At 42.8% G+C, this 25,243-nt stretch overlaps 1 protein-coding gene across 1 annotated transcript in view; it reads left to right on the forward strand.

The window, feature by feature from the left end:
* Positions 1-24,808, forward strand: part of nav1b (neuron navigator 1b) — a 60,372-nt gene extending 35,564 nt beyond the window's left edge. The window contains exons 6-31 of the mRNA XM_080000900.1: positions 942-1,092; positions 1,710-2,025; positions 3,268-4,015; positions 4,356-4,772; positions 5,286-5,327; positions 5,442-5,602; positions 6,279-6,452; positions 7,778-7,830; positions 8,399-8,422; positions 9,186-9,263; positions 11,250-11,333; positions 12,308-12,425; positions 12,632-12,753; positions 14,311-14,489; positions 14,808-14,970; positions 15,098-15,308; positions 15,578-15,672; positions 15,780-15,875; positions 16,382-16,550; positions 18,516-18,751; positions 19,142-19,296; positions 19,410-19,481; positions 19,994-20,190; positions 20,291-20,409; positions 20,972-21,166; positions 21,299-24,808. Of these exons, the coding sequence (XP_079857026.1) occupies positions 942-1,092; positions 1,710-2,025; positions 3,268-4,015; positions 4,356-4,772; positions 5,286-5,327; positions 5,442-5,602; positions 6,279-6,452; positions 7,778-7,830; positions 8,399-8,422; positions 9,186-9,263; positions 11,250-11,333; positions 12,308-12,425; positions 12,632-12,753; positions 14,311-14,489; positions 14,808-14,970; positions 15,098-15,308; positions 15,578-15,672; positions 15,780-15,875; positions 16,382-16,550; positions 18,516-18,751; positions 19,142-19,296; positions 19,410-19,481; positions 19,994-20,190; positions 20,291-20,409; positions 20,972-21,166; positions 21,299-21,382 (4,459 nt within the window). The 3' untranslated portion in view covers positions 21,383-24,808. The remainder of the gene's footprint in view (positions 1-941; positions 1,093-1,709; positions 2,026-3,267; positions 4,016-4,355; positions 4,773-5,285; positions 5,328-5,441; positions 5,603-6,278; positions 6,453-7,777; positions 7,831-8,398; positions 8,423-9,185; positions 9,264-11,249; positions 11,334-12,307; positions 12,426-12,631; positions 12,754-14,310; positions 14,490-14,807; positions 14,971-15,097; positions 15,309-15,577; positions 15,673-15,779; positions 15,876-16,381; positions 16,551-18,515; positions 18,752-19,141; positions 19,297-19,409; positions 19,482-19,993; positions 20,191-20,290; positions 20,410-20,971; positions 21,167-21,298) is intronic.
* Positions 24,809-25,243: the final 435 nt, after the last annotated feature.

Consider the following 25,243-nt stretch of genomic DNA (forward strand, 5'->3'; position numbering starts at 1 on the left):
ACGCTTGTCAGAGCTTTTACAGGCGACTCGCTAAAACCGAAGCTGTCATTTGTCATTCCAATTCAGGTCCTGGGCGACCGGAAGCTTTATCCAAAGCCCCAATGTACGGCAACACTGTCAAACCCTGTTGGCATCATCCCAGTGATTTTTTTTTTTTATAGGTGAAGATATATTTGATATAAATACACAGACAAATGCACACACACACACACACACACACACACACACACACACACACACACACACACACACACACACACACACACACACACACACACACACACACACACACACACACACACACACACACACACTGTTTTTAAGGACCCAGTGGTACGGCAGACTAAAACCCAGCTGTATTGCTTTAGCCAGAACTGCTGCGTGCCTCGTTGGCGTTTTGTGCTTGATGAAGCGTAGCGTCATCTCCAGAGACGAGTCTCACTGGAGACAGATGGACGTGTTCAACTTGTTGCCAGACCTAGAGCCCAATTGCCCACTTGTAATAATAATAATAATAATAATAATAATAATAATAATAGAAAATATTATTAATAATAATAATAATAATAATAATAATAATAATAATAATAATAATAATAATAATAATAATGACACAGTAATGTTAATGCAGCAGAGTCTTTTTCAGAACAGTCTTACCAAGCCATGGACTGTATGGACCATCAGTTTTTCACCTTTTCCTTGTTTAGGAAGGCATTCACAAGCTTCATTTCTTTAGCTACATTTGACTGATACTACATTTATCTCCATTGCAGACATCTGACATGGTTCTATGTGTGAAGTGGCTTCGTTGATAGGTTTTTTATGGCGTCGTATTTTTGTGTCTGGGAACATTCTCTGATACCCCCTTTTTTTGCCTCAAATTGAACTGATATCTGATATCATCCATCCTAACTGACTTTCTGTCGTTTTATTTATTTCAGTTGGGACGAAAGCAGCTCCATCAGCAGCGGGCTGAGCGATGGGGATGGCGAGGGCTCAGACAACCTTAGTTCGGAGGAGTTCAACGTTGGTTCCTCCCTCAACTCCCTCCCGACCACGCCCCTGGGGTCCAGATGCAACTCGTCCGCTATGGTAAGTTATGGTAGACAATGGACTTTTTACACAGTGCTCTACATGGCACATAGTAATATGACCTTCATACTACTGTAATCCTGGTTGTCAATGAAGACTGCGTTTTGCATTTTTTCATCAAGAAAATAAAAATGACTCAGTGAGCCATCTGTGGTTCTGTCTCAAAGGCAAAGTAGGTGTGAAGTCAGAGCACGCTTTCCTCTTGAACGTGCCTAACGTGTCTTCTGTCTACATTACAGTTGTCTGAACAGTTTTACAGCCTGTACTGTCTGATAGAAAACATGGCACATTCTTAAATGTAAGTCAAGCTCACAACCATTTGATCTTATTTTTTCTGCATTCTAATATAGACTTCCAAAAAAAAGTAATCATAAATATAGGTTCTATATCCCACTCGCTGATTTTTTTTTTTTTATTCACTTGATGCATATCAGACTAAACCCACATGCCTCCCCACAGGAATGCAGACACCCAGATGTTGCAGAGATTACAGAGCATATCCACAGAGCCTGCAGATAACGCTCACTGTCTGAGACGCCACTGATGGTTACCCACAGCATGCCTCTTCCTCCTCTCTCTTTCTAACTCTCTCTCTTTTTGTCTCTCTCTCTCTCCAGCTCCGCACGGACGCAGAGAAGCGCTCCCTAGTGGAGAGCGGCTTGTCCTGGTACAGTGAGGACGCCGGCAAAGCCGCCCGCAAGCTGGACAGCTGCAGCTATGACACGGGAAGCCTCAAGACGGAGGCCCCGAGCAAGTGGAGGAAGAAGCCCCCGCAGAGCGTCTGTGGCGGCGGGGAGGATTTGGGGGGGAAAGGGGAGCTGAAGAAGCCGCAGAGCCTGGGTCAGTCGGCCAGCTTCAAGAAGGGACGCAACCCTCCCGTGGGCGTGACTTCCCCCATAACCCATACCTCCCAGAGCATGCTCAAAGTCGCAGGTGAGATCTGATAAGCTGTTCTTAGGGCCTTAGTGACTATCTGCATCTCTGTCTCTCTGCCTCTGTTTGCCGCTCTCTGCCTATTTCCGTTAACTGTCTCTCTCTCTGTGCCTGCGTCTCCCATCGTCTCGGGCCTTTTGTAAAATATAGCAGTTGTTTTGGAAGGCAGTCGGTATGGTCCATCAACATAATTTTCTTGCTAAATGAATCCAAATGTAAGAAACGGCGTATTTGTAGAACAGCCAAAGCGGATATCTGCTCGCTATAGAGAATAATCCAGCAGCAGATGTGTCAGCTGATGCCAGGTTTTGATTTTCTTAATTATGTTTGGGAAGAAAAGCTGAAAAGAAAACCATTTTGAGGAATTGTTGCCTTGTTGATTATTGCCCCAGATATAACGTCTCTAATACACTATGTCTTGCACAGAATGCAAATAAGTCCACTGCAGCCATTTAGGACCCTGCTGATGTCTTTTTATCCGTAACCAAACACGTTGTGATTAAATTAGAGGTGAAACTCCTGTTGCAAATGAAGAAACATTCCCTGGCTGAAGCAACGTTTATTTTAATGCCCTCTATTTCGAAAAACTAGTACCCGTTATTAAAAGGGAATCTCTGTATGTTTTTTGGCAGACTCTGGGGGGCGGGAGGGCATTTAGCAAATGGGTTTTGACTTTTTGTTTAGCTGTGCGTCACATCTTGTACTTAGATGACTCAATGGTCATTTTTCTTGGGTCTGGATTTACAATTTAAAGTAAACCAGAAGTGTAAACCTAACTTCAGGGAAATAAATTGTACTTTGACTTTTAGGTTTGTCTTGCTGGCTCCTTCATCTTTTATTCTAAAATACTAAATCTCAACCAAATATATGATAATGTACTGTTATTATTGATATGGATTCATATTTTTGGGGGACAAATGTTTACCACAGGCTGCTTGGGACAAATTGAGTCATTTAGTCCATTACAGAGTCTGTTAGTGACTCCATATACCAAACATCTCTCAGTAAATACAGATGTTTCTTGCTTATACGTACATCGTATCTACTTTAATGGCACACGTGAGAGACACAGCATAGCACATATGTGTCTAAATAAAGTTGGGGTAAAATGAAACATTATTGATCCATGTTTTGTTTTTCATTTCCAATTACTCATAATGCTGTCATCAGTTTATTACAGATGTAATATTGTTCCAGGCTGTTTCCTCGCAGGATCCTCATCCTGTCTTAACTCCTTTACAGCACCCAAAAGCGAAAAGCCCTTGGACAAATCCAGGATGTCCATAAAGGCCTCCGGGTTGCAGCGCTCGCGTTCTGACGCAGGAAGAGACCACCACACAGAGCACCGCAAGCCCCCATCAGGTCTGGTCAAACCGTCTGCTGGAGCCTCCTTTGGCTACAAGAAACCCCCGCTCGCCACCGGCACCGCCACCGTTATGACAGCAGGGGGCGCCACCATCTCCAGTGGCTCAGCCACAGTAGGCAAGACCCCCAAGTCCTCTGGGATCCCTGTGAAGCCGGTGGGCACCCCTACAGGCCGCAAGAACAGCTTTGATGCCAGCAGTGAGCAAGGCTTCCTCAGCCCCAACGCCCGCGGCAGCATCCAGTACCGCAGCCTGCCGCGACCCGCAAAGTCCAGCACCCTCAGCCTGATTGGTCGCCCTGCGTCCCGGCCCGTCAGCGGCGCCATCGACCCCAGTCTGTTGAGCCTGAAACCAGTACCGATGGCCTCCACCAGCCCCAGGATGAAGGAGTCCGGCGGAGGCAGCGGTAAAATGATGAATCGAACGAGCGCAGGCCCCGTCAACCAGACAGACCGGGAGAAGGAGCGGGCCAAGGCCAAGGCCGTGGCGTCTGATATGGACTGCGGTTCCCTGAAGGGAGAGGGGAGTCAGTCGGAGGCGACAGAGGAGTCGGCGATGAAGCTGCACAGCCTCCGCCGGGCCTGCAGTGGCAAATACCCAGAGCTTTCATCACCCACTACACCAAGGTTTCCTACAGTGATATATTTTAAAATTATAAATAAAATACAAAACTATAAAGCAGACACACACATCCTGTTGATCATGTTGATGTTGTCAACAAAATGGTTTTCTGGTTTCTGGTTTTCAACAAAGACTTTTCTTATCAAAATAAATTGTGTAAATGAGAAAACAAAATATAATATTATAATTGTATATAAAGATTCTAATCTAATAGATCATAACATTTTAAAAATTAGATAACTTGTGTAAGAAAACAAGAAAACTATATTAGGTCAGCATGAGATATGATTGGCATTAAGTTGTGTTTTGCTCACAGTGGGTCTTTTCCTCATGCCTGATTTAAAGGATGCTGAACACCAAGTCCTTGGGCCGCCCCCCCAGCTTGGCTCACCTGGATAAGGTCAACTCCAACAGCCTGGACATCTGCATCACCATCCAGGACCTGCCCCCCAAAGTCCCACCGTATTCCAAGCTCCAGGACCTGGCGGGGTCCCGTACCACCCCCCGTCTGACCCCCAGCCCGGCTCCAATCCTCCACATCGACTCCCCGGGGTCGTACACCAGCGAGAGCCTCAGCCTCGGTGGGTCGCCGCTGCTTTACCCCAAACTGTCGGGCGTGCACCGCAGCATGGAGTCGCTGCCCCTCCAGATGAGCGTCCCCCCCAGTGGGAGGTTCATCAGGACGGAAACCCACAACAAGGAGGAGAGAGGCACGGGGACCTGGGGAGCCGGGAGCAGGACATCGCTCAACCTGCCTGATAGGTACGTCTGGGTTGTTTTTACCAACTTGAATTCTGTTTAGGGATGCAGAGATACTGGTATCTGAGCATTGGGCATCTGAGCGCACGGGACAGCAAAGAAAATTAACTCAGTGTAACTTGACGAGTAAATCAATTTTGACCAAAAATTCAGGCTAGAATCAGTATCGACTGTGAAAAAATGAGAATTATTCAAGAATAATTTGGAGTTGTTAAAGACTGATAATTTGAGAGAAATAATGATTGAAAATCATTTGCTGTATAATGATCATGATCCTGATCCTGACCCAATATTGAAATTGAATATATTATTGATTAAAATTGTTTTTTCTACTTTATTATTATTATTATTATAACTTTTATTATTATTATTATTATTTGATTAGTATAAAGGTGTTATACAAATGAAGGTTATTCTTATGAATATTATTATCATGAAATGTTATTGAAATGCTATTGTAACATTATGTTTTATATCTTATCTGTCAATAATGATCCCTTCTCTTGTTCCTAACAGCTTGCAGACAGACAGAAACACCTTGCCGAAGAAAGGCTTAGAGTACGTCAAAACACTCGTTAACAATATATCTTAACACGGGAATCCATCTTTCATCGCTTGCAACTCATACTCCCGCTGTGTTGTTGTGTTTTTTGTTGTTGTTGTTTTTTCTAGACGCTACAGCTCCGGCCAGTCAGAGAGCGACGGAGGCAAGCAGGGCAGGCGCCACTCCCACACCATACTCAGCATGACAGAGAGTGACAGTCCCCCCCAGCTGCCCTCGCCCACCCGCACACTGCAGCCCTCCTCAGGCAAAGCTCCGCTCACTAACGTGGGTGAGTCCGCTCTGCCAAGTCCTCCGTGTTAGATCCATTAAGAGGCTGCGAATGGATACACCTCCTCAAATTCCTGGACCTCTTGCCAAGCTGTTGATTAACGGAAAAAAAAAAAAGGGGGGGGCCGTATCGAGTTCATTGTCAGCAAATCACCCTAATACTGTTCCAGGGTGAGACTAACAAATACACTTTCTGGAGTTGATTGTTTCTATCTAATTTGTCACTTTGTTCTCAAGTGATCACAGACTTTACAATATGAAATTCAATCCCCAATGTTTGTAGGCTCATTTTGATGGCTGCAAATGTGAAATATGCTGGAGATTGAGAGGCAGTAGCTCAAGTTGGGCTATATATATACACTACTTTGACTGTCGTGAAACCACGGTGTCCTCTTTCACTGAGTCAGCCGATAAGGTGCCACCCATGGATCTGCATGAGTGTGTGTGTGTGTGTGTGCGTGTGAGTGTGTTTGCTGGTTTCTATGGATGCATGCATGTTTGTGAGTGATTAATAAATATTTTTGTTATTTTCCCTGATGCAAGACAATTTACCTCAAAATCACATGGAATAAAACAATGCATAAACAGTTCATTTTGCATGTTTCCTCACCGTGCCGCACCTTGATATCGTATGCCTGCCGCTCCTTCACTCGCGCCAATATTTTCTGCCTTCGTAGTTGCCCCGATTTCGAGCGGCACCCCCAGGATAACCCGTTCCAACAGCATTGGCCCGCCCAGCGACTCGGCCTATGATGTCTTCGGGACGTCTCCCATGGGCAGCAGCATGTCCCTGGCGGACCGGCCCAAAAGCATGATGCGCTCCGGGTCTTTCCGCGAACCTGGGGATGACGGTGAGCCTGCTGGTCCAGTGAAGTCTGAGCTGAAACAAAGACCTGTTTCATTATACATTTAATCAGTTCACAGACCCTAACAATACGTTCATTTTTTCGTAGCAGTTGAACCATCTGTACAACACAGAAAAGCTCATAAAAACCTTAAATAAGAGCAAGAAACATACGCAGAGTCGCTGAGTAACTCTGGGTTACATCAGTTGGATCAAAGGAAACTAACTCAGATTAAACAATGTTGGAATATTTGGAAGATCCTTTTCAGGTCAAAAATCAAACAACTGAATTGTCTTTTTTGTTCATTTAATCCCGTAATCATAGTATAAGCTCGTAACAGTGTAATACCACACATCCACCTTATGAAGAAGAACCATTAATTTATATTGAACATAGGTAAAAAACAGGTAGACAGTTCATTTGCCTCGGTATAATCTCTTGAATTTGAATTTGAACCCAACTGATGGAAATGCACCAAATTCTAATTGTGGTTATTGTAACATTTCTAACATGGCTTAAAACTTGGCTTTTCGTCTTGACTCAAAATTCCCCTTCAATTTTGATGGATGAACTTATGATTGGGAAATCCGGCGATTTCACAAAACCAGCTCAAAAAATTGCGGCCCTACACGTGATGTTGGTCCTGTATGTGAATGTTTGAGGAAAGTAGTGATGGAGCTGGAGTTTGTAGATGTGGAGGGTCGTGTTCGTTTACGGCAACGCGATCCGTCCGTCCCCGGCTCTATTTGTCAGGGGGGCTTGTTTTCCCGGATGTTGAAAGCGAGCTGAGAACCTCTGTTTCGAAATTGGTTATACTGTATAACGTCCAAACAAGCTGACTGAGCGTTTCTTCTCTGTTCCCTTTGGGGTATTTCATCCCCCTGGTTTTGTCAGTGGTAATATAATACATGGAACATTGTGGTCATCTGTTTCCTCTTTTTTTACCACACAGACACACGGTACTGCAATTGTGTGCTCATGGAATAACCTGAGATTGCTGAGTAAGACTTTATAAAATCGCATGAAAGCATTTTAAAAAATTTTAAACATTAGAATTTTAATTAAGGGTGGACCAACAATGATAATGATATTGGTATTACATATTGCTGTCATACCAAGCAAAATAGGGTATCAAATGTTTTCCATTCCGTAGATCTGAAACCAAAAGCAACGAAAAGAAAGACAATTCGACTTGATTCTCGGTTTTCTGCACTCATTTTGACCAAACCTTTAGTCTGGATTCAAAATCAGTTTAGTAGTGACAGAGTTGTATCAGTCCCTTTAAATAATGGGACCAACTATGTTTTCATAATCTTTTTTTGTTTTTCCAGTGCATGGCTCCGTACTGTCTTTGGCCTCTAATGCTTCATCAAACTATTCCTCGGTGAGTAGACACAGCCATTGTTTGCAAAAAAAAACCTGTTGCGTTTATGTATCAAGTCAGTGTCATTATTCTCGATCTGAATTTCTTCATATCCTCCTGGCCCTGCCTGCCAGGGAGACGCTTGTGTTTGAGTGCTTTAAAAGGGAAAGCACAAAAGCATAATTTCAGAATTTGCACAAACGAGTGGAAACCACCTGAATTCAATCTTGTTGAGTGACACTTGGCCAATACAGACTTTTGATTTTTTTTTCTATCCTCTCTATCACCCCAAATACTATTGTTATTCCTGGATCGCCTTTGAAATAGCTCACCTCTTTTAACAAGCTTTTTGACAAACGTGCGTTTAACAGTCTCGAGCTGAATATATTTCTAGTGATTTCTAATGACTGCTTCAATGTCATCATCAGTTTTAATTGGCAAAGGAACAAATCTATTTGTAATATTTTACACGTTATTTCCATGATGGTGGTTTTACTCTGCCCGGTAATCTCCCTCAACTGGCCCTAAAATTGACCCTCTGCTGTATTCCTCTATTTTTGTCTATTTGCCTTTGCCGTGCTTTCTTTAGACTGAGGAAAGGATTCAAGGAGAGGTAAGGAACACAGCCTCTGCTTTGCTTTTTCCATCTCTCATCATCTATTCCTGATCCATAGTAACCAATGTTTATTTTCTTTTTGAAGTGTTTGGGGTGTTTGATTATTGTTTTTGATCCTGTGAACCTTTTCACTGAGTTCATTTACTTCTACATCTAACATCATCAGTTGTCTTGCACCATCTGCTTACATACATACTTATATGTATAGATGTACAGTGTGTGTGTGTGTGTTTGTGTGTGTGTGTGTGTGTGTGTGTGTGTGTGTGTGTGTGTGTGTGTGTGTGTGTGTGTGTGTGTGTGTGTGTGTGTGTGTGTGTGTGTGTGTGTGTGTGTGTGTGTGTGTGTGTGTGTGCGTGTCTTTTGATCAAATGTCAGAGCCAAGATGAAAACGAATCTCCTCGCTCCATCCAAAGAAAACAGTTTGTTCTCTTATCATCATACACCATGAGGTCAGAGGGCTTAGAAGGTACTCAAACGGGACTTTAACCCCTAAATTGCCACCACAATAAACTTATACAGCCCCAATATGGGGATATTTAACCAAATGGTGTGGAGAGGTATTTCGGTACGACTCTTAAGCCTTATGGTGAAATGATTCTCAGCTTTCTCCAGGTGCATTGCTCTTAAAAATGTCCCAAACTTCACAATGACATCATTTCCTGTGACTTAACGCTATCATCATGGTGAAGGTCTGAATGGGCCTCGTCATTCCTCTGCCGTAAGTTATATGTCGCAGTCTGACACTACATTCCCTTTTCAGCAAATCCGCAAGTTGAGAAGAGAGCTGGAGTCCTCCCAGGAGAAGGTTGCCAACCTGACCACGCAGCTCTCTGCTAATGTACGTACATTACTTATTTGACTCGGGCCACAGTATGTCTGCAAGATTTACTTTTCATAATCGGAACTCCCTTGGACCTAGTTTTCTATGCTTGTCCGTTTTACATTGTTTGTGTCATTTAACACTGTGAAACCTTGCGTACGCCTTCAAGTGTTGACACAATTCCGCTTTGGAGCTATATACCACGTCAAGATCAATCATCCAGTCTTCACTCAGGAGAGCTCCAGATTTGAGTACTAATCCATCTGTACGGATTAAGTTCTGACCACACAAACCAAAGGAAAAGAAACAAGTCGAGCAGCGGGTGAATCAGACACCAAGCCTGCACCCTGGAGAAGACGGGATGTGAGGGAGACATTATCATACCAGTGTGATTTAAAGTGGTAATCCGTTTTTTTAGCCGCCACTTTATAAGAAACAGCCATTCTGTGAATCTGCTGTTGTTGGTGGCACCTTTCCTGGTAAGAATGCATCGATCCGGTATGTGCAAGAGGGGAAAGGCAAGGAATTTGAGCATCTTAGAGCAAAGACAACGGTAAACCCAGATATTGTAAGAAAAAAAGTTTCATATGGAGTTTTGGTGAGTTTCGTGAACTTTATAAGTTTTGTGCAGTTTTGTCAAATTTTCGGATGTGGAATGTAATCCACCCAACACAGACCATCTTATGGATCTCACCGCTAAGCACTTGCAATATCTAACTCGCCAAAAAATAGACAAACAGGACAGGAGTAGAGAGCTCGGCTACTCTTGAGACCATCATCCATCAGAGATTTAATGAAGATTTATCCCCAAAAAGTCAAGCTCAGAACAGCCTCACTGTGTTTCTAGTGCTTCCTTCCCCCTCTATCTACATTTGTCAAGTTTGGCATCGGGGTACTCCTTAAATTCTCAAATTCTCCATTAAACACCAGCAAACCCTTACCTGTAGCACTCCCCGCTCCCCCTGTTCTTACTTTTCACCCTCTCTCTCCTGTTTTACTTCACGGTCCTAGAGGCACTGTTTTAGCATTTTCCTTTCATATGCATGGCATGATGTGGGTTTAAGGACTACTAAACTTTACTTTATAAACTTTACCTTAGACTAATGTGAATAGCTGAAGATTAAACATTTGAATCCATTGTATCTTTAAAGGATACATGGTTGTTCCTCCAGTGATTGTATGCAGTGTGTGGAGTGTGTGCCCTTGTCCGTGTGTGTGTGATTGTGTATATATTTGGTGAAATCCCAGGCCTAATGCCACTGTCCCTCTCTCCTCCATTCTTGACTTTAATGACTGCTGGACTCACTGCCGCCTCCTGCCTGCCTTCCGCTGACCCACACCTCTGGATGATGGGTGTAGCAGCTAGGCCAGGTTTGTTGGAAGGCTGCTTCTGGAACCTTCTCCATCATCTCTCGCATGACACTCTTGACGGCCTCGGCCAATCACGAGCTGCCGCTCGTCCCTGTTTGGTTTGTCCTATGGCACGAAACTCTCCTAAATGCCTCAGTACATGGATCATGTTGACCAGTGCATGGATTGTGTTGCCTCGGTTGGCCATTACAATGTGCGCTTCAAGTACGTCCACTATCATCCACACTGGATAATAGGATATAACAAAATGCATTTGGAAAATGGGGAAAGAAGCAAACTAAACGACAAATGACTCCAGTATTCTATTGTCCAAAACAAAATGGCAGGATATCTTTGCCTCTGAGGTCAAACATGCTCCATCAGGTGATAGAGGTCAGTGGTGTCAAAGCCCAACTGTTGTAGCCCCTGACACCAATCATCACACTAACTCTCTCTCCCTCTCTTCTTTTTCTTTTTTTTTTTTACCTGCGACATCTTTCACAGCTGTCCATCATCACTACCCCCCTCCGCCCCCCGCGCAGCACACGGACAAAGCCATTTGCACAGCGTTTTGTCAATGCTGCCAATGACTCACATCTGCTCTCTCTCTCTCTCTCTCTCTCTCTCTCTCTCTCTCTCTCTCTCTCTCTAAAGGCTAATTTGGTTGCAGCGTTTGAACAGAGTCTGGCGTTGATGACAGCACGCCTACAGACACTGTCTGTCTCTTCGGAACAGAAGGTATACTGTACATTTATTTTGTCTTCACCGGCTTTGACATTTACTTGTTGGGAAGCAATTTATAGTTTCACATCTTTACAGATCTGGAAAATCCAAAGTAAAAATTTGGCCATGTTTTTTGCTCCAGCGGTGGACTGATCAGCTGAATTCACTCCTTTTTTGATGCTCTGGGTTTGATGCTTATGAGTTAAGTCGCGGAGTGGAATTTAACTTTCTGCACCCGGATTTTCCACCTCTTTTCACGTCAATGCCATTATTCAAATTCCAAGTTAAATGTAATGTAAAATCTTTCGTTTACGCATAAATTGCACAAAAATACTGTTGGCTGGTACACTGTAAAACAGTCGTGGCCAACCCGTGGCCCAAGAGCCACGTGTAGCCCATAGCTCTTAGTACAGCTCACCAGTGGATGTTAGAAAATTTAGATTTTTTTTTTCTAAATTAACTCAGAATTGTTTTATTTAATTTTTTTATTAGAAAATATATTTTCATAAATTAAGACTTGATTTATTTTATTTGATCATATTAGTCAAATAGGTTAATTCAATTTGGGATACGTTGTACTTGTAGTTGCTCTGCGCAGAGCAATACAAGGGTATTGTGGCCCGTGGTTGAAGCCAGGTTGGCCACCACTGCTGCACAATATTCAACTGTTTAATTTTCAAGTCTTTTAACAGTCACTGTTTTCAATTGTGTTAACATTCATGGAAATCCCCGGCGTTAGGGTTGTCGTAGAACTAGGTCACGTTTCAAAGCTTCACGGTTGGATGTTCAGACTTTCATCGTCCAGATCGTATAGACATTCCACGGTCTTTGGTTCAGCAGGAATCTTGGTTCAGCTATCAGCCTGTTGGATGCTGCAGCTGCCTCATTAGTCATGGAGGTAAAGGACCTCCGTCTCCGGGGGGGGGGGGGGGGGGCGTCCACCGAGCTGCCAATCATTAAATACGCGGGTCGGTCTTTCACCTCTGCAGGACTCCGAGCTGTGCGAGCTGAAGGAGACCATCGAGATCCTGAAGGCCAAAAACACGGAGGCCCAGGAAATAATCCACGGGGCTCTGAACTCTGAGAACCTTGACATGGAACCTAAAGGTGCTCCAAACCCTATGTCAATAAGAAAAACACCAACGGTCTAAAGTTAATATTATTGGGCCAGTAATAGTGAATAATAGATGCAAAGATAAAATAACATTTGATTATAAATACATAATATATTAATTTGTCAAGATTTTTTGTTCAATTTGATCTTTTTCCTGTATTTATTCCTTTTCTTTTTCTTTTTTTTTCTTTTTTAGCAGAACTGGAGATCCAGCGTCAGAACTCGTCGGAGAGCATCTCCAGTCTGAACAGCATCACCAGCCACTCCAGCATGGGCAGTTTGAAGGAGCAGGAGGCCAAGAAGAAGAAGAAGAAGAGCTGGGTGAGGGAAGACAGACTGGATCGCTTTAAACCATTAAACTCACTTCTCTCTGCATTACAAACGGTCTCAATATAATGATAATGAATTGAAGACTATCAGGTTCATTCAGACGCTGTATATAAGCAACAAACGCCGACGCTATACTATAACGCCTCATCTTGCATTCCAAGCAGGTTGACAAACACTCAAAAGAGTTATGGATTACAATTTATATAGTAATTATTTGACCCAGGTTGCTGTGGATTTATCTCTCAGCTGTTGTAAAACAGAAGAATGTACAACATAAGTTACCATTCATTCACAAATGCTGATTCAAGACTTTGAACTAAATCATCTGCTCAGATTATATCTCAAGGATCTTATGCTTAGATATTAGTAAATCTAAAGTCTGATCAGATTAATCAGATTTAATATTTAAATCTGATTCATATCTAAATCCAATGTCAATTGGATGATTTCGGAAACTCTTTAGTCTTCTTCCTATCTGTTCCGCATCTGGTATTAAGTAATATTAAGTATGACTCTTGTTTTTCTCCCATGCTTTCCCCGCAAATTTTATTTAGGTATATTATTTACATATAATTGAGCTGATGTTATTTAATTGAACCGTGAACCTTAATCCTCCCGTCCCTTATCTTAAACACTTCCCTTGAGCACGCATCCATTTAATATGAGTCTTACTGTTTTCATGTCATTTTGGCCATTTTTGCTTGATTAATTACTAATGTAGGCATATACAAGATCGGCATTACATATTATTACGTAAACTAAATTTAACAAGATAATTCACAATTCTTTTTTAGAAATTCTCTTCTGTAAATTGGTGAATTGTGTTCCTGCTTAGTAATATTGAATTTTCATTTGTTTTTGTCATGAAAATGTGGCTCTTTTGAACAGGCGACTAACAAAGGCTGAACTGCTGTTCGGCTGAAGATCTAATTCCTGAACACGGTCGAGTCTAGAAACATATACTTTGGCTGCTTAAGTGCTACTTAACTGATTACATACCAAGTTGAAAACCTAAAATAAAAGCACATTTGACATTGCTCTGATTCCTGGATGGACATTGCAGGTTTTGAGAAGCTGCTCTGTTCCATCTCTGTGTGGTCTGTTCCACGCTGACAGAGCTGATTCAGTATTTTCCTGCTGCTTGTATCTGACATGTAATTTAACCGTACACCAGATTACTTTGAGGTATTTCTGTCTGCCCTGTTCTGCCTCGGAAAAGAAGCATTTGGAGTGTTTGCATTTTTACCCCCTTCCATTTTGAGAAATTTGCTTCGAAAGCATCTATCACAGTATAAGATTATACTGTAAACACAGAGGTCACTTAAAACAATTGGAAAAAGTTTGTTATGATATTATATGTTAATCACCACAAGTAGCAAAACCATTGTTTCCAGGACATTTAAAATAAACAAGAAATTGCTGAAATGACGAAGCTAAGGGAATCCTATTGTACCTACACAATTCTCAGAATTATTGGAAAAAGGCAATTGAACCTGGGCCAAGTCAGATGGACATCATGATTTGATTCCTGCTTTTCTCTTTCAACAGCTGCGGAGCTCCTTCAACAAGGCCTTCAGCAAGAAGGTCGGCAAGCCGTCGTCACCGTACGCCGACATCGAGGAGATCGCGACCCCAGAAACCTCTGCACCCTCCTCGCCCAAAGTCCACCACGATGGAGATAACCCTTCGTCATCGCTGAAGTCCTCCACCTCCGCTTCCTCGTCTGGGTAAAAGCTAAAGACAGTTGTTATTGTAATGATCTTGCAGCAGAAAAAAAAGTCTGCGTGCAAATGAACCAACTACATCCAAGCTACTGACTCAGTGTTGAGTGTTAATTTACTCTTTGCCCTTTAAGTCTAGTGTAAGAACATTAACTCAGGAAGAACATCATCTATTTTTTTAATTAAAATCTCACTTGATAATCACTTCAGCATATACTGTACCTTATCAAGGGTGGACCGATTGCTTTTTTCATTGTTATCTAAACCAGTCGTCTGTCCTTGTTATTGTCCTAAACGAAGACCTTTGTTTGAACCATTGCTCAGACTCTGTGAAGAAGGTGAGGGCGACGACGGGGACGACAAGATGGTTTTGGATCTGCGCTCGGAACTCTGGGAAAAGGAACGCAAACTTACCGACATCCGCCTGGAAGCGCTTAGCTCCGCCCATCAGCTGGAGCAGCTGCAGGACACCATGTCCAGCATGCAGGCACGTCCATCACATGTTCTGAAATAAATACATTTAAGCACCTGGGTTAGTCCATATCAAAGTGTTTAACGATCGATAGGGAGGTAAAGAAAGTCGTCTGAGGAAACTATGATGTTTTGTTTTACAGAGGACAGTGGAGAACCTGAAGGCTGAGAACGACCATCTGAAGACGGGGGGTCCGTCCCCCGGACCCTCCACCTCCGTCTCCCAGTCCTCGGGGCTCACCGTCCTCGGAGGCTCGTCGCCACGGCAATCGGTTGCCATGCACATGCCCAAAAGTTACAGCAGGGGCCTCAGCGAGGGCAGCAACTCAGGTACCGTGTTTTTATATGTATTCAGTGTCCTCATCATAAACTCGTATCCTATAGCGCAACATACCGTACACACCTCATTGTTTTGACTTTCACCTGCTGTCATGCACTTTCTTATCCTCATGCACTTTCTTATCCTCATGCACTTTCTTATCCTCATGCACTTTTTTGTCCTCATGCACTTTCTTATCCTCATGCACTTTCTTATCTTCATGCACTTTTTTGTCCTCATGCACTTTCTTATCCTCATGCACTTTCTTATCCACATGCACTTTCTTATGTCTTACCTTCAACAGAGTTGTTCACAGAGTCTGCCAGCCTGTCCTCTCAGAGGGACGACCACCGCGTCAGGGTGGTGGTGTGTGTCGCTGATTTACATGTTTTCAAAGAAGTGAGTACTTTTGTATGCTGTGGTTAACGAACCTTGCCCCTTTTTGTTCTCGGGAACATTATTCTAAATGTGACTGTCACTCTCTTGGTGCCCTGCCAATTCACCAGGAGGTCAAACAGCAGGACTTCTTTGTTGGTACTGTCAGGGTGAATGGCAGGATGGATTGGCCGATGCTGGATTCAGCCGTCAGTCAGGCCTTCAAGGTGAGGAGCACTCTTAGTGGCTTTTCCAAATCTGTCATAGTAGTTGTCATATACAATTTGGCACATTTTTAATGCATGTCCGTATTTGTTTATTTTATATTTTACATCATGATGGAAACAAATGAATTATGATTATAATTTTTCTAATTTGTCAAAAGCACAACATGACAGTAATCCATAATTTGTTTGGGATGAAAAAAGTCCAAGATCAAACTAAATGAATTAAAATAGTAATAAATAGTGGTAACACTAATAAATAAAGTATTAAAGTTACTGTTCTGCAGTGAAAGTATAGAACAGTAACACTTCAGTTTGCAAGGCTAAAAGAGAAGATGTTTAGTGTAAAACTGCCTGAGCTGTGAACTGTACCATTCAGGCAGATTGTCAACAAATTAATACCAATGTCTTCTGAGCATTGGCCGTGACTCCTAGCGTAAACAGATAAATGCCTTTACAGCCATACACAGGCACACATACAGTCATAACACTGATATTTTGTGCTCCAGGTGTATATAACCAAGGTGGACCCCACCTCCAGCCTTGGCTTGTCCACTGACTCCATCTACAGCTACAGCATGGGACACATCAAGAGGATTCTGGGTGGAGAGGCCCCTGAGAGCCAGCCCTCACGTTGCGTGTCCCGGGCTCCCACAGTCATCACCGTGGCCCTCAAAGGTCCGTACTAAATCCCTCACCACAACCAACGACAGTGTTGGAGAACATTTAATTTGATAATCACAAATTGAGTGGCGGCGTTATGCTAACCATGAAATTGCATAAACACACAAACATAAACATATTATGGCGAACACGGGAAAACACTGTGGGATTCAAAAATGCAACATCTGATGTGTCAGCTCGACTGGAAGGGGAGTTCCCTTTCTGCAGCAAATGAGTTTTATGTTTGGAGACAGATCAACTTCCATCCTTCTTGCCAGGCCCTTGAGGTAATTTTTACCACTTGTGGTGTGGTAATTGATAATTATTATTGGACTTTGTGTTATTTTCATTAATGTCCTTGGCTCCATTGACAGCCAGAGCTGTTGAGTGGGTTCAAGTAACTGTTGAGGTGTTGCGATCTCATTCTGGAGTCGGACCGAGTGTAAATCCACGTGCACTTGTCTTCATCGGACCATCTGCATTTGCACGTGTCTGTCTGTCTGCCTGTCTTTATAGCGGACGTGCAGTGCAAAACTGACCCGTTTACAACGTCTCAAATGGACTGAAATTCAAGCTTATTTTTTATTTTTTGTACTCACGAACAAAACAGTTGGATGCGCTCTGCCCGCACATACAGGATACACATTTTATACTTTAAACCCTTATGCAGATGGCTTTTCTATATTCCCACAACGGCGCGGCACACATGCAGAGCCCATTAGCGACTTTAAACCAGACCTATGATGAGCAGGCAGTGGGCACCCGAGGAGCACAGCGCTGCGGTGGAAGTTGACCCCTCGTTCCACCTTTTGCAGGAAGGAATGCAGGGAAGCAGGGCGCGCGGTGTGAACGGGGGTTCTGGGAAACACGATCCCCTCCCTGCCCTGCACTGGGCAGGCCCAGCTGGTCGGCCCGCCCCAGACACACAGACCCCTGTAGATGTAAAGGGGAAGCGACAGTGGTGATACTTAACACTCGCTGCAGGCTCCTTGATGCTTGATGCTAAGCTATTTTCAGAGCCAACCGATGGAAGTTGGAACCCAAAGTTGTTTATGACGGATCTCAGAGCAGGTCTAAATCGACTCCCAGAACATGTTCTTGCACAGTAACCGTCCCCAGTTTGAAGTACATGTTGTATATAGTGGATGATAAAACATCCAAACGTGTTTGAGTGTTGGAGTGCAGTAGCGGAAAGTAGCGCTTAATGTTCTTAAGTGCATTCTCGAGTGTACTTACCTAAGACTTTTACTCCACTACATTTCAAAGCAAATCTCGATACATTTTACACTCCTACACTTCTAACACTGCTGCGTTGCTTTAGTTTAAGAATAATAAAAATATATTTGGTTTTATATTTGTATGTATTGTAAATGGCTATGACACCACCTTTACTATTTTTAGCAACTTGTAATCAGAATCTGCATGAACACCCCTCTGCAGAAAAAAGTACTGTAAGCACTTTATGCAGTTTCATTTATATCAGGGCACTGGATATGACAAGTACTTTTACTTTTAAAAGCAAGTACTGTAGGTATATACTTTTACTTATAAGTAGAAACGTTAATGTGGTACTTTGGGCTTTTATGTGTGTGTGTGTGTGTGTGTGTGTGTGTGTGTGTGTGTGTGTGTGTGTGTGTGTGTGTGTGTGTGTGTGTGTGTGTGCGTGCGTGCGTGCGTGCGTGCGTGCGTGCGTGCGCGTTTGCCTGATGAAGGTCTTTCGACCGAAATAAACACATTTTCATTTCAACCTTGGAATGTGTGTGAGTCTCTTCTTTTTGTGGAATATTTGGGGGTCATCCAATTCTTCTCCTATGCTCCTGCCCCTCAACATAATGTAGGTGTAGGATGAGGGGGTGTTGTGTGTGTGTGTGTGTGTGTGTGTGTGTGTGTGTGTGTGTGTGTGTGTGTGTGTGTGTGTGTGTGTGGTTGGCAGCAGTCTTAACTCACCTGCCCTCCCAACTCTTTCTACTCCTCACGCAGGATTGAAGGAGAAGTGCGTGGACAGCCTGGTGTTCGAGACCCTCATCCCCAAGCCCATGATGCAGCACTACATCAGCCTGCTGCTCAAGCACCGCCGCCTCATCCTGTCCGGCCCCAGCGGCACGGGGAAGAGCTACCTCACCACGCGCCTGGCAGAGTACCTGGTGGACCGCAGCGCCCGCGAGGTCACCGAGGGCATCGTGGTCACCTTCAACATGCACCGCCAGTCCTGCAAGGTGAGGAGAGTACCGTCAGACAATGACTTATAACTAATTCTAAAATATTTTTGTATTTGATCTATTTTTTCGTAGGGAAGTTTTAAGTTAATGTCTTGAAGTGTTGCAACGAATAAAATGGGAATTAGGTGAATAATGGCAAATCTGCAAATAAACCTTATGTTCCCATGTTCAATTTCAATACTAAGCTCTTTCGCAACAGGTATATGTATTATCACACTATTTGAAGTTTATATTTTTTAATTGTAAATTGCAATTATTTGTGTGACAACTCTAATTCTTGTAAACTAAAATGTCATGTTGTGATAGCCCCAATTTTAGTCTTCCATTCAATTTTCTCTCTCCTTTTTCTCTAACTATCTCTTTTTCTTTGCCTTTTTCCCCCGCCAGGATCTACAGCTCTACCTTTCCAACCTTGCGAATCAAATTGACCGGGAGTCCGCCACGTCGGACTTACCGCTGGTCGTGATCCTGGACGACATTCACGACGGTCCGTCCATCAGCGAGCTCGTCAACGGCGCCCTCACCTGCAAATATCACAAATGGTCAGTTCCGCTCCGACCCGCCTCCTGTCAGGGGAGCGTCTTTTCAAACGCAACCGGGTTTTCACAAGCTTGTGACGATGTGATCTCGACGGTGTGATACCTCTCCTTCACAGTCCCTACATTATCGGCACAAGCAATCAACCGGTGAAGATGACGGCGAACAACGGCCTGCACCTCAGCTTCAGGTGAGAGGCTACAGAGTCACACTTTTTGGTTATTATAATAGATTTATTAATTTTAACATAATCCCACAGGCTTGCTTCTCAACAACACCTATTATTATTTAAATGTTCAGTTTGTTTTTGCGTTATGTATTACTGCTGTGTAATTCCAGTACCAACAGCACCTGCAGCATGGTAATTAGACAGAATGAAAGTGGTAACCCATAAGAGTATTCTGTTGAAGAAATCCCATATTTCATATTCATCCCATATTTATTGGATATATTTTTCCCGGATGTTGGGGTAAAAAAAAAATTGCCATTTGGAATGGAATTCCGGGACTTTGTAGAGTAATCCACCCAACACAGACAACCTTTTGGATTGGCGCTGAATGATAACCTACTGTAGGCTCTTGGTCTTTCTGTCCAAAGCAAATAGTGCGATACCTGATTGTATAAATAAAGCTCTATCACAGAACATGCGTTTATATATACGGTCCTGACAATAATATAACTTTATTCCTCCGTTCTACTTAGGATGGTGACCTTTTCGAACAACGTGGAGCCGGTCAACGGCTTCTTGGTGCGCTACCTGCACAGGAAGCTGATGGAGGCCGAGGACGAGAGGAGCTTGACCAACGAGGACCTGATTCGAGTGCTGGATTGGGTTCCCAAGCTGTGGTACCACCTGCACGCGTTCCTGGAGAAGCACAGCACGTCCGACTTCCTCATCGGTGAGGCCTGCTCACTCTCCTGACTCAAATGTGTAATACGTGTCGTTCTTCAACCTGTGTGTTCTTGATGTGGTGTATTCTCCACCCGCTCTCCATGCAGGCCCCTGCTTCTTCCTCTCCTGTCCAGTCACAGTAGATGAGTTTCGCTCCTGGTTCATTGACCTTTGGAATCATTCCATCATCCCCTACCTCCAAGAGGGGGCCAAGGATGGCATCAAGGTGAGAAACGGCAACACTTGTTACTAGTGCTGGACAATCTACTGTATCGATGTAATATCAATATTGTGATATGAGGCGAGTTATCGTCTGGGATTTTAGTAATATAGATGCTGCCTTAGATGTTGCCTTTTCCGGCTGCTCTTTAAGGTTGCATCATGGTAAATGAATGCCATTTTTTTTCTGAACTTCATAAAGTGTTCTAATCAACGCCTTGACCTCCTTGATCATAATGTCCACATTACCAATGATTGTTTCTCAGATATTAAGTCTGTGTAAATATCTTTGTTGTTGTGAGATTGTGGATATTGAGGAATTTGTCAAACATATTGTGATATTTTATGTTCACCCAGCCTAGTTACTACTCTACTTCTTTACCACAGAAACATCTTCAGCCGATCTCTTCAGGCGACTTGACTCAAACTCTCTTCCCCCCCCAAACTCTTCAGGAAGCACCAGCGGCTTAACTAAACTCAACTAAACTAAGCGACTACCCTCCAAACACACGTATTGCGGCGCTTATTCGTCCTTATTGTGATAAAGTAAAACTGCGTGGTTCCCTCAGGTCCACGGCCAGAAGGCGGTCTGGGAAGACCCGGTGGAGTGGGTGCGGGGCACCCTGCCCTGGCCCTCGGCGCAGCAGGACCAGGCCAAGCTGTTCCACCTGCCCCCGCCCAGCGTCGCCTCGGGCAGCCCCGGGCAGCCCAGCATCGAGCGGCGCCAGGAGACCCCGCCCAGCTCCATGGAGTCCGACCCGCTGGTGAGAGTCTTAAAGAGACGATGGGTTCTGGAGGGTGATTTTAACGAGCGTTCTAAATCTTTAAAAATGTACATTTCTGCCTCTCATTTCCCAACTGCTCAGCTGCTTTTCTTTTCTTTTTTTTTTTTTTAGATGGCAATGCTTTTGAAACTCCAGGAGGCCGCCAATTACATCGAATCGCCCGACAAAGAGGACCCTAGTCTGCCCAAACTTTGAAACACAAAGTTTGGACTTTGAAACGAAAGTTTCGTCCGGGAGGTTGAAAAGATTTAAATCGGTTCTTTTAAAACGTCCATTTCATTTCATTCCAGCAGAAACACAAAGTGGAATTTCACAGTTTCCCCACATTCTCACACACAATCCGTTGTTCTGAGTCGTGTCAGACGGGTGCTATCACACTAGATCTAATTTAACTCCACGTTAAGTCTCAGCAGTCAATCAGGTGATTCTCAGAACAGCACATACAGCAGATCCCACCCTGAGTTTCAGGGTTGTATGCTCCGAATGTGTGCGGCTCATTTGAGAGAAAAGAGTATGACAGCATGGACTATATTCAGCGTCTAATGTAAAACATATCTACTGTATCAGTCTTCACAGGCCAAATAGTGCACATATGCAATCCTGAACTTTTACAACCCGAGCAGGTGAACTTTCTTCATTTTTTTTTTTTCATCTCATTCAAACAAACACAATGCCTTAAATCAAGGACTTTAAGCGTCAACAGAGCTTCAGTAGAGTATCGGTGCTTCATCAATATTATCACTGCAGCTTTATAATTGAAAACTCTTTTTTTTCATTATTTACTCTATCGCTTTCAAATAATTGCCAATATATATATTTCTTTTTCAAAGAGGGATCCACCTTTTGCTGAACCAACCACCGGAAGCACCCGGTTTTTCCCCGTTCTTGTTTACTCCAGTATACGTCATTTCGTAAAACATCAAAGTTAAACTTGCTGTCATACTCTTTTGTATAAAACAAATCATATTTATTTGTGAAACGTTTTTTTTCACTTTGTCGCTTGCATACTGTGTTGCGTACCTTGTTTATTTTGGCCATATCTGCTTTATGAAATGAAGCAGTTAGTGTCAACACTATTACCATAAAATTCAGGTATTACACAATATACTTTTTACAACAAAAACACCACCTTCAGTACAGCTGAGCAAACACATTTTCCGTTTAAGCTTTGATTCTATAACCTTTTATGTTGAAAAGCGGTACACGACTTCTAATTCTTCCCCCCATCATCAAGTAGTTACCGTGTATTTTATGTACATATAACCTGTTAACACTATCAGTTATTTTATCTACACTAGTTGCATGGTGCAAATATCTAATATGCTGAACCAAATACTGTACTTAAACTTAAATCTTGCATTTTGACTGTGGAGATAGGGTTCTAAGTTGAACATCTGCTATGAATGTATAGGTTTCATTTGTAAACACACGGCCATAGAGAAACACCGACTGTTCAGTAGGTGCTTTTAAAGGAAGCCTTACAATAAAAGCTTCACTGCTCAACTTGACCATCATAACACGTTTAATACACTACGGCGACTTTAAAGTTGCTTTCCCACCATCCCATAACTTTCCAGTGTTCAGGGCAAATGTTTTCATATATCAACATCTAGGTGCTCATGCGGTACTTTTAGGTGCTCTTTCCTTTTTCTTTCCTTTTTTTTTTTTTTTTTTTTTTTTTTTTTTAATGACAAAGTTAGAATCATCAACTGATGGGTGTGGAATATACTTCATTTAGACCGTCAAAGTAAGCTAGAAACAGTTTTTTTTTTATAAACTAGAAATGTCAAATGTTAGTAAAAGGGTTACGTGAAATAGACCTATCATCGGAGGAATCCTTCTTTTTTGTCACTTTAAAAGAAAAAGGTGTTATTGTTAAAACCATTCAGTGGCGACAGTGAAGTAATGTGAAGCGTCGTACGATGTCTGCCTGTGGTGATATGATTGTACAGTATTCATATTAGAAAAGTCAGAACATGCACACGTAGTGTGACTAAAAAATACTCAAAAGCAACAATCTCATGGCGAGACTTGACATTCTTGTCCGAGTACTTTGTGTACATTTTTGTAGCGAGTCGAATCGAGGTTGAAGCAGAATACGCTGCATAAACTCCGGCTGCGGTGTTTGTTGTGGCAGGAAACCGGTCCGTCCGTCCCAGACGGGCGCGGTTCATCTGTACATAAATACTGTAAATGAATGTCAGGACGCTCTGTGTGGGATGTTATGTCAAAGCTCTATCAAAGCAGAGTTACTTTATGAGGAAAAGGCGAGCGATCATTCTCTTGGGCTTCTTGTACCTTTTGTTTTTGCACTTTTGCCCCCCCCTTTTTTTTAAACGCAATGATTGTTAAACAATTCAACAAGAATGGCTAGTTTCTGTTACGATTGGCGATGAGAAAACGAGAAAACATTAAGGTCTTTCGCTAAAAGAAGATGCCAAAACATGGCCAGTGACTCTCAGGCTGGCGGTAAAATATATTTTCGTTTTTGTAAATATTTCTGGTATCAAGAGCGCCACCCCTAAACACACACCTCGACGCGTGTATTTTCGGGAAAAAAACTAAAGCCTCCACCTCCAACTCGTCATCTCATTCACTGGTTTCCGTGCCTGTTGCTCTGTGGTAGCTGTGATGTGTGTTTCAAACTATGGTGTACCAGGACTATGCAGCAACTTCTACCAGTGTTGGCGATCAGCGATGTGCTTTCGTTAGCTCTGCCTTTAAAGTAAAGCTGGACCAAATGGAATTGCAGAACACCTAAAATCTTCTTTGGCGATTTTGGGGACCAGCACTGAGCCTTAAATGAGAGTAGCACTCGAACGGTGGTGCATTAATTGAGGGGGGGGGGGGGGGGGGGACGTGGGGACGTGATGAAGACGTGGTTTGAGAGACTCAGCCCATAAGATGTTCTGTAGTGTTTCATCCGTACGAGAGGCGGCCAAATGGAGATGCATGGATGCATTGAATTGACGATACAAACAAAACAAAACAAAAGAAAAATGCATTTATTGCGAGAAATTCCTTGATGAGGAATAGAAAATGAATTGTGCCATTCAGAAAGCTGGCAAATAGGCACTTATGTTTTTAATGTTGATTTGAAAATACAATTATACAAAGGCCAAGATAGGTTGCTGAATAGTCATTTTATCAAAGCTTGTTGTTGATTAAAATAAGATTTAAAAAAAAAAATGTAATGCGGTATATAAATTCACTTACGTGGAAATGTGATGGATCTCTAAGTGTTCTAAATGCATGTAAACTTGCTGTGTGACGAGAAAATGTTGGCATTAATGTATTGTTATAAGGAACCATTCCTGGCGATGTTTCTTTCCTTTTTAAAACTACTCTAATATTTGATATTTCTTTTTCTAAAGGATTCTTTGTAAAACTTAATTTCTCTATATTTTGTACAGGGACACCATCAATTGTAAAGACTGTAAATAGGTTCTACATTCTGGACGCGGCAACAATCGTTGAATAGAAAAAAAAAAAAGAAAAGATTACCAATACCTTCAGAGATCAGTATATTTCCTCAGAGTTTAACCCCCGGACACAGAGACGGCATGCTTCTGGAGACATTCTCATCTGCTTTATCACTGTCACTGTTGGAGTCAATAAAAACATGTCATTATATTTGTTGCCTTTGTCGTGTTTTTGTTGTCGAAAAAGAACATATCTCAAAACGTCCTTTCATGAAAAGGGTTGGTCAGTGCTGGTTAAAGGGTTCAAGTTCAAGAGATTATTTGTCCAAACAAGCACTGCAATCTGCCGCCTGTCGGGTAGTGGCAGTGTCTTTTACAGTATTACCATATTTTAAAAAATATATAAAATATATATGTGTATGTATAATATATAATATATATATAATATATAATATGTAAAATATATAAATAATATAAAAATTGTTTTGCTGCAGACCGCCTGCAATTCCTATGAGGACCCTTTTGGTGGCCGCCGACCCCGGTTTGTGAACCCCTTGTCTAGGAGCTTTCAAGTCCCTGAGAGAGCACCAGCCGGCGAAATTTTGTGGGGGGGGGGGGGGGGAGTACTTATAAA

This window comes from Zeus faber (assembly GCF_960531495.2).
Source record: "Zeus faber genome assembly, chromosome: 5".
NCBI classification, from domain to species: Eukaryota; Metazoa; Chordata; class Actinopteri; order Zeiformes; family Zeidae; genus Zeus; species Zeus faber.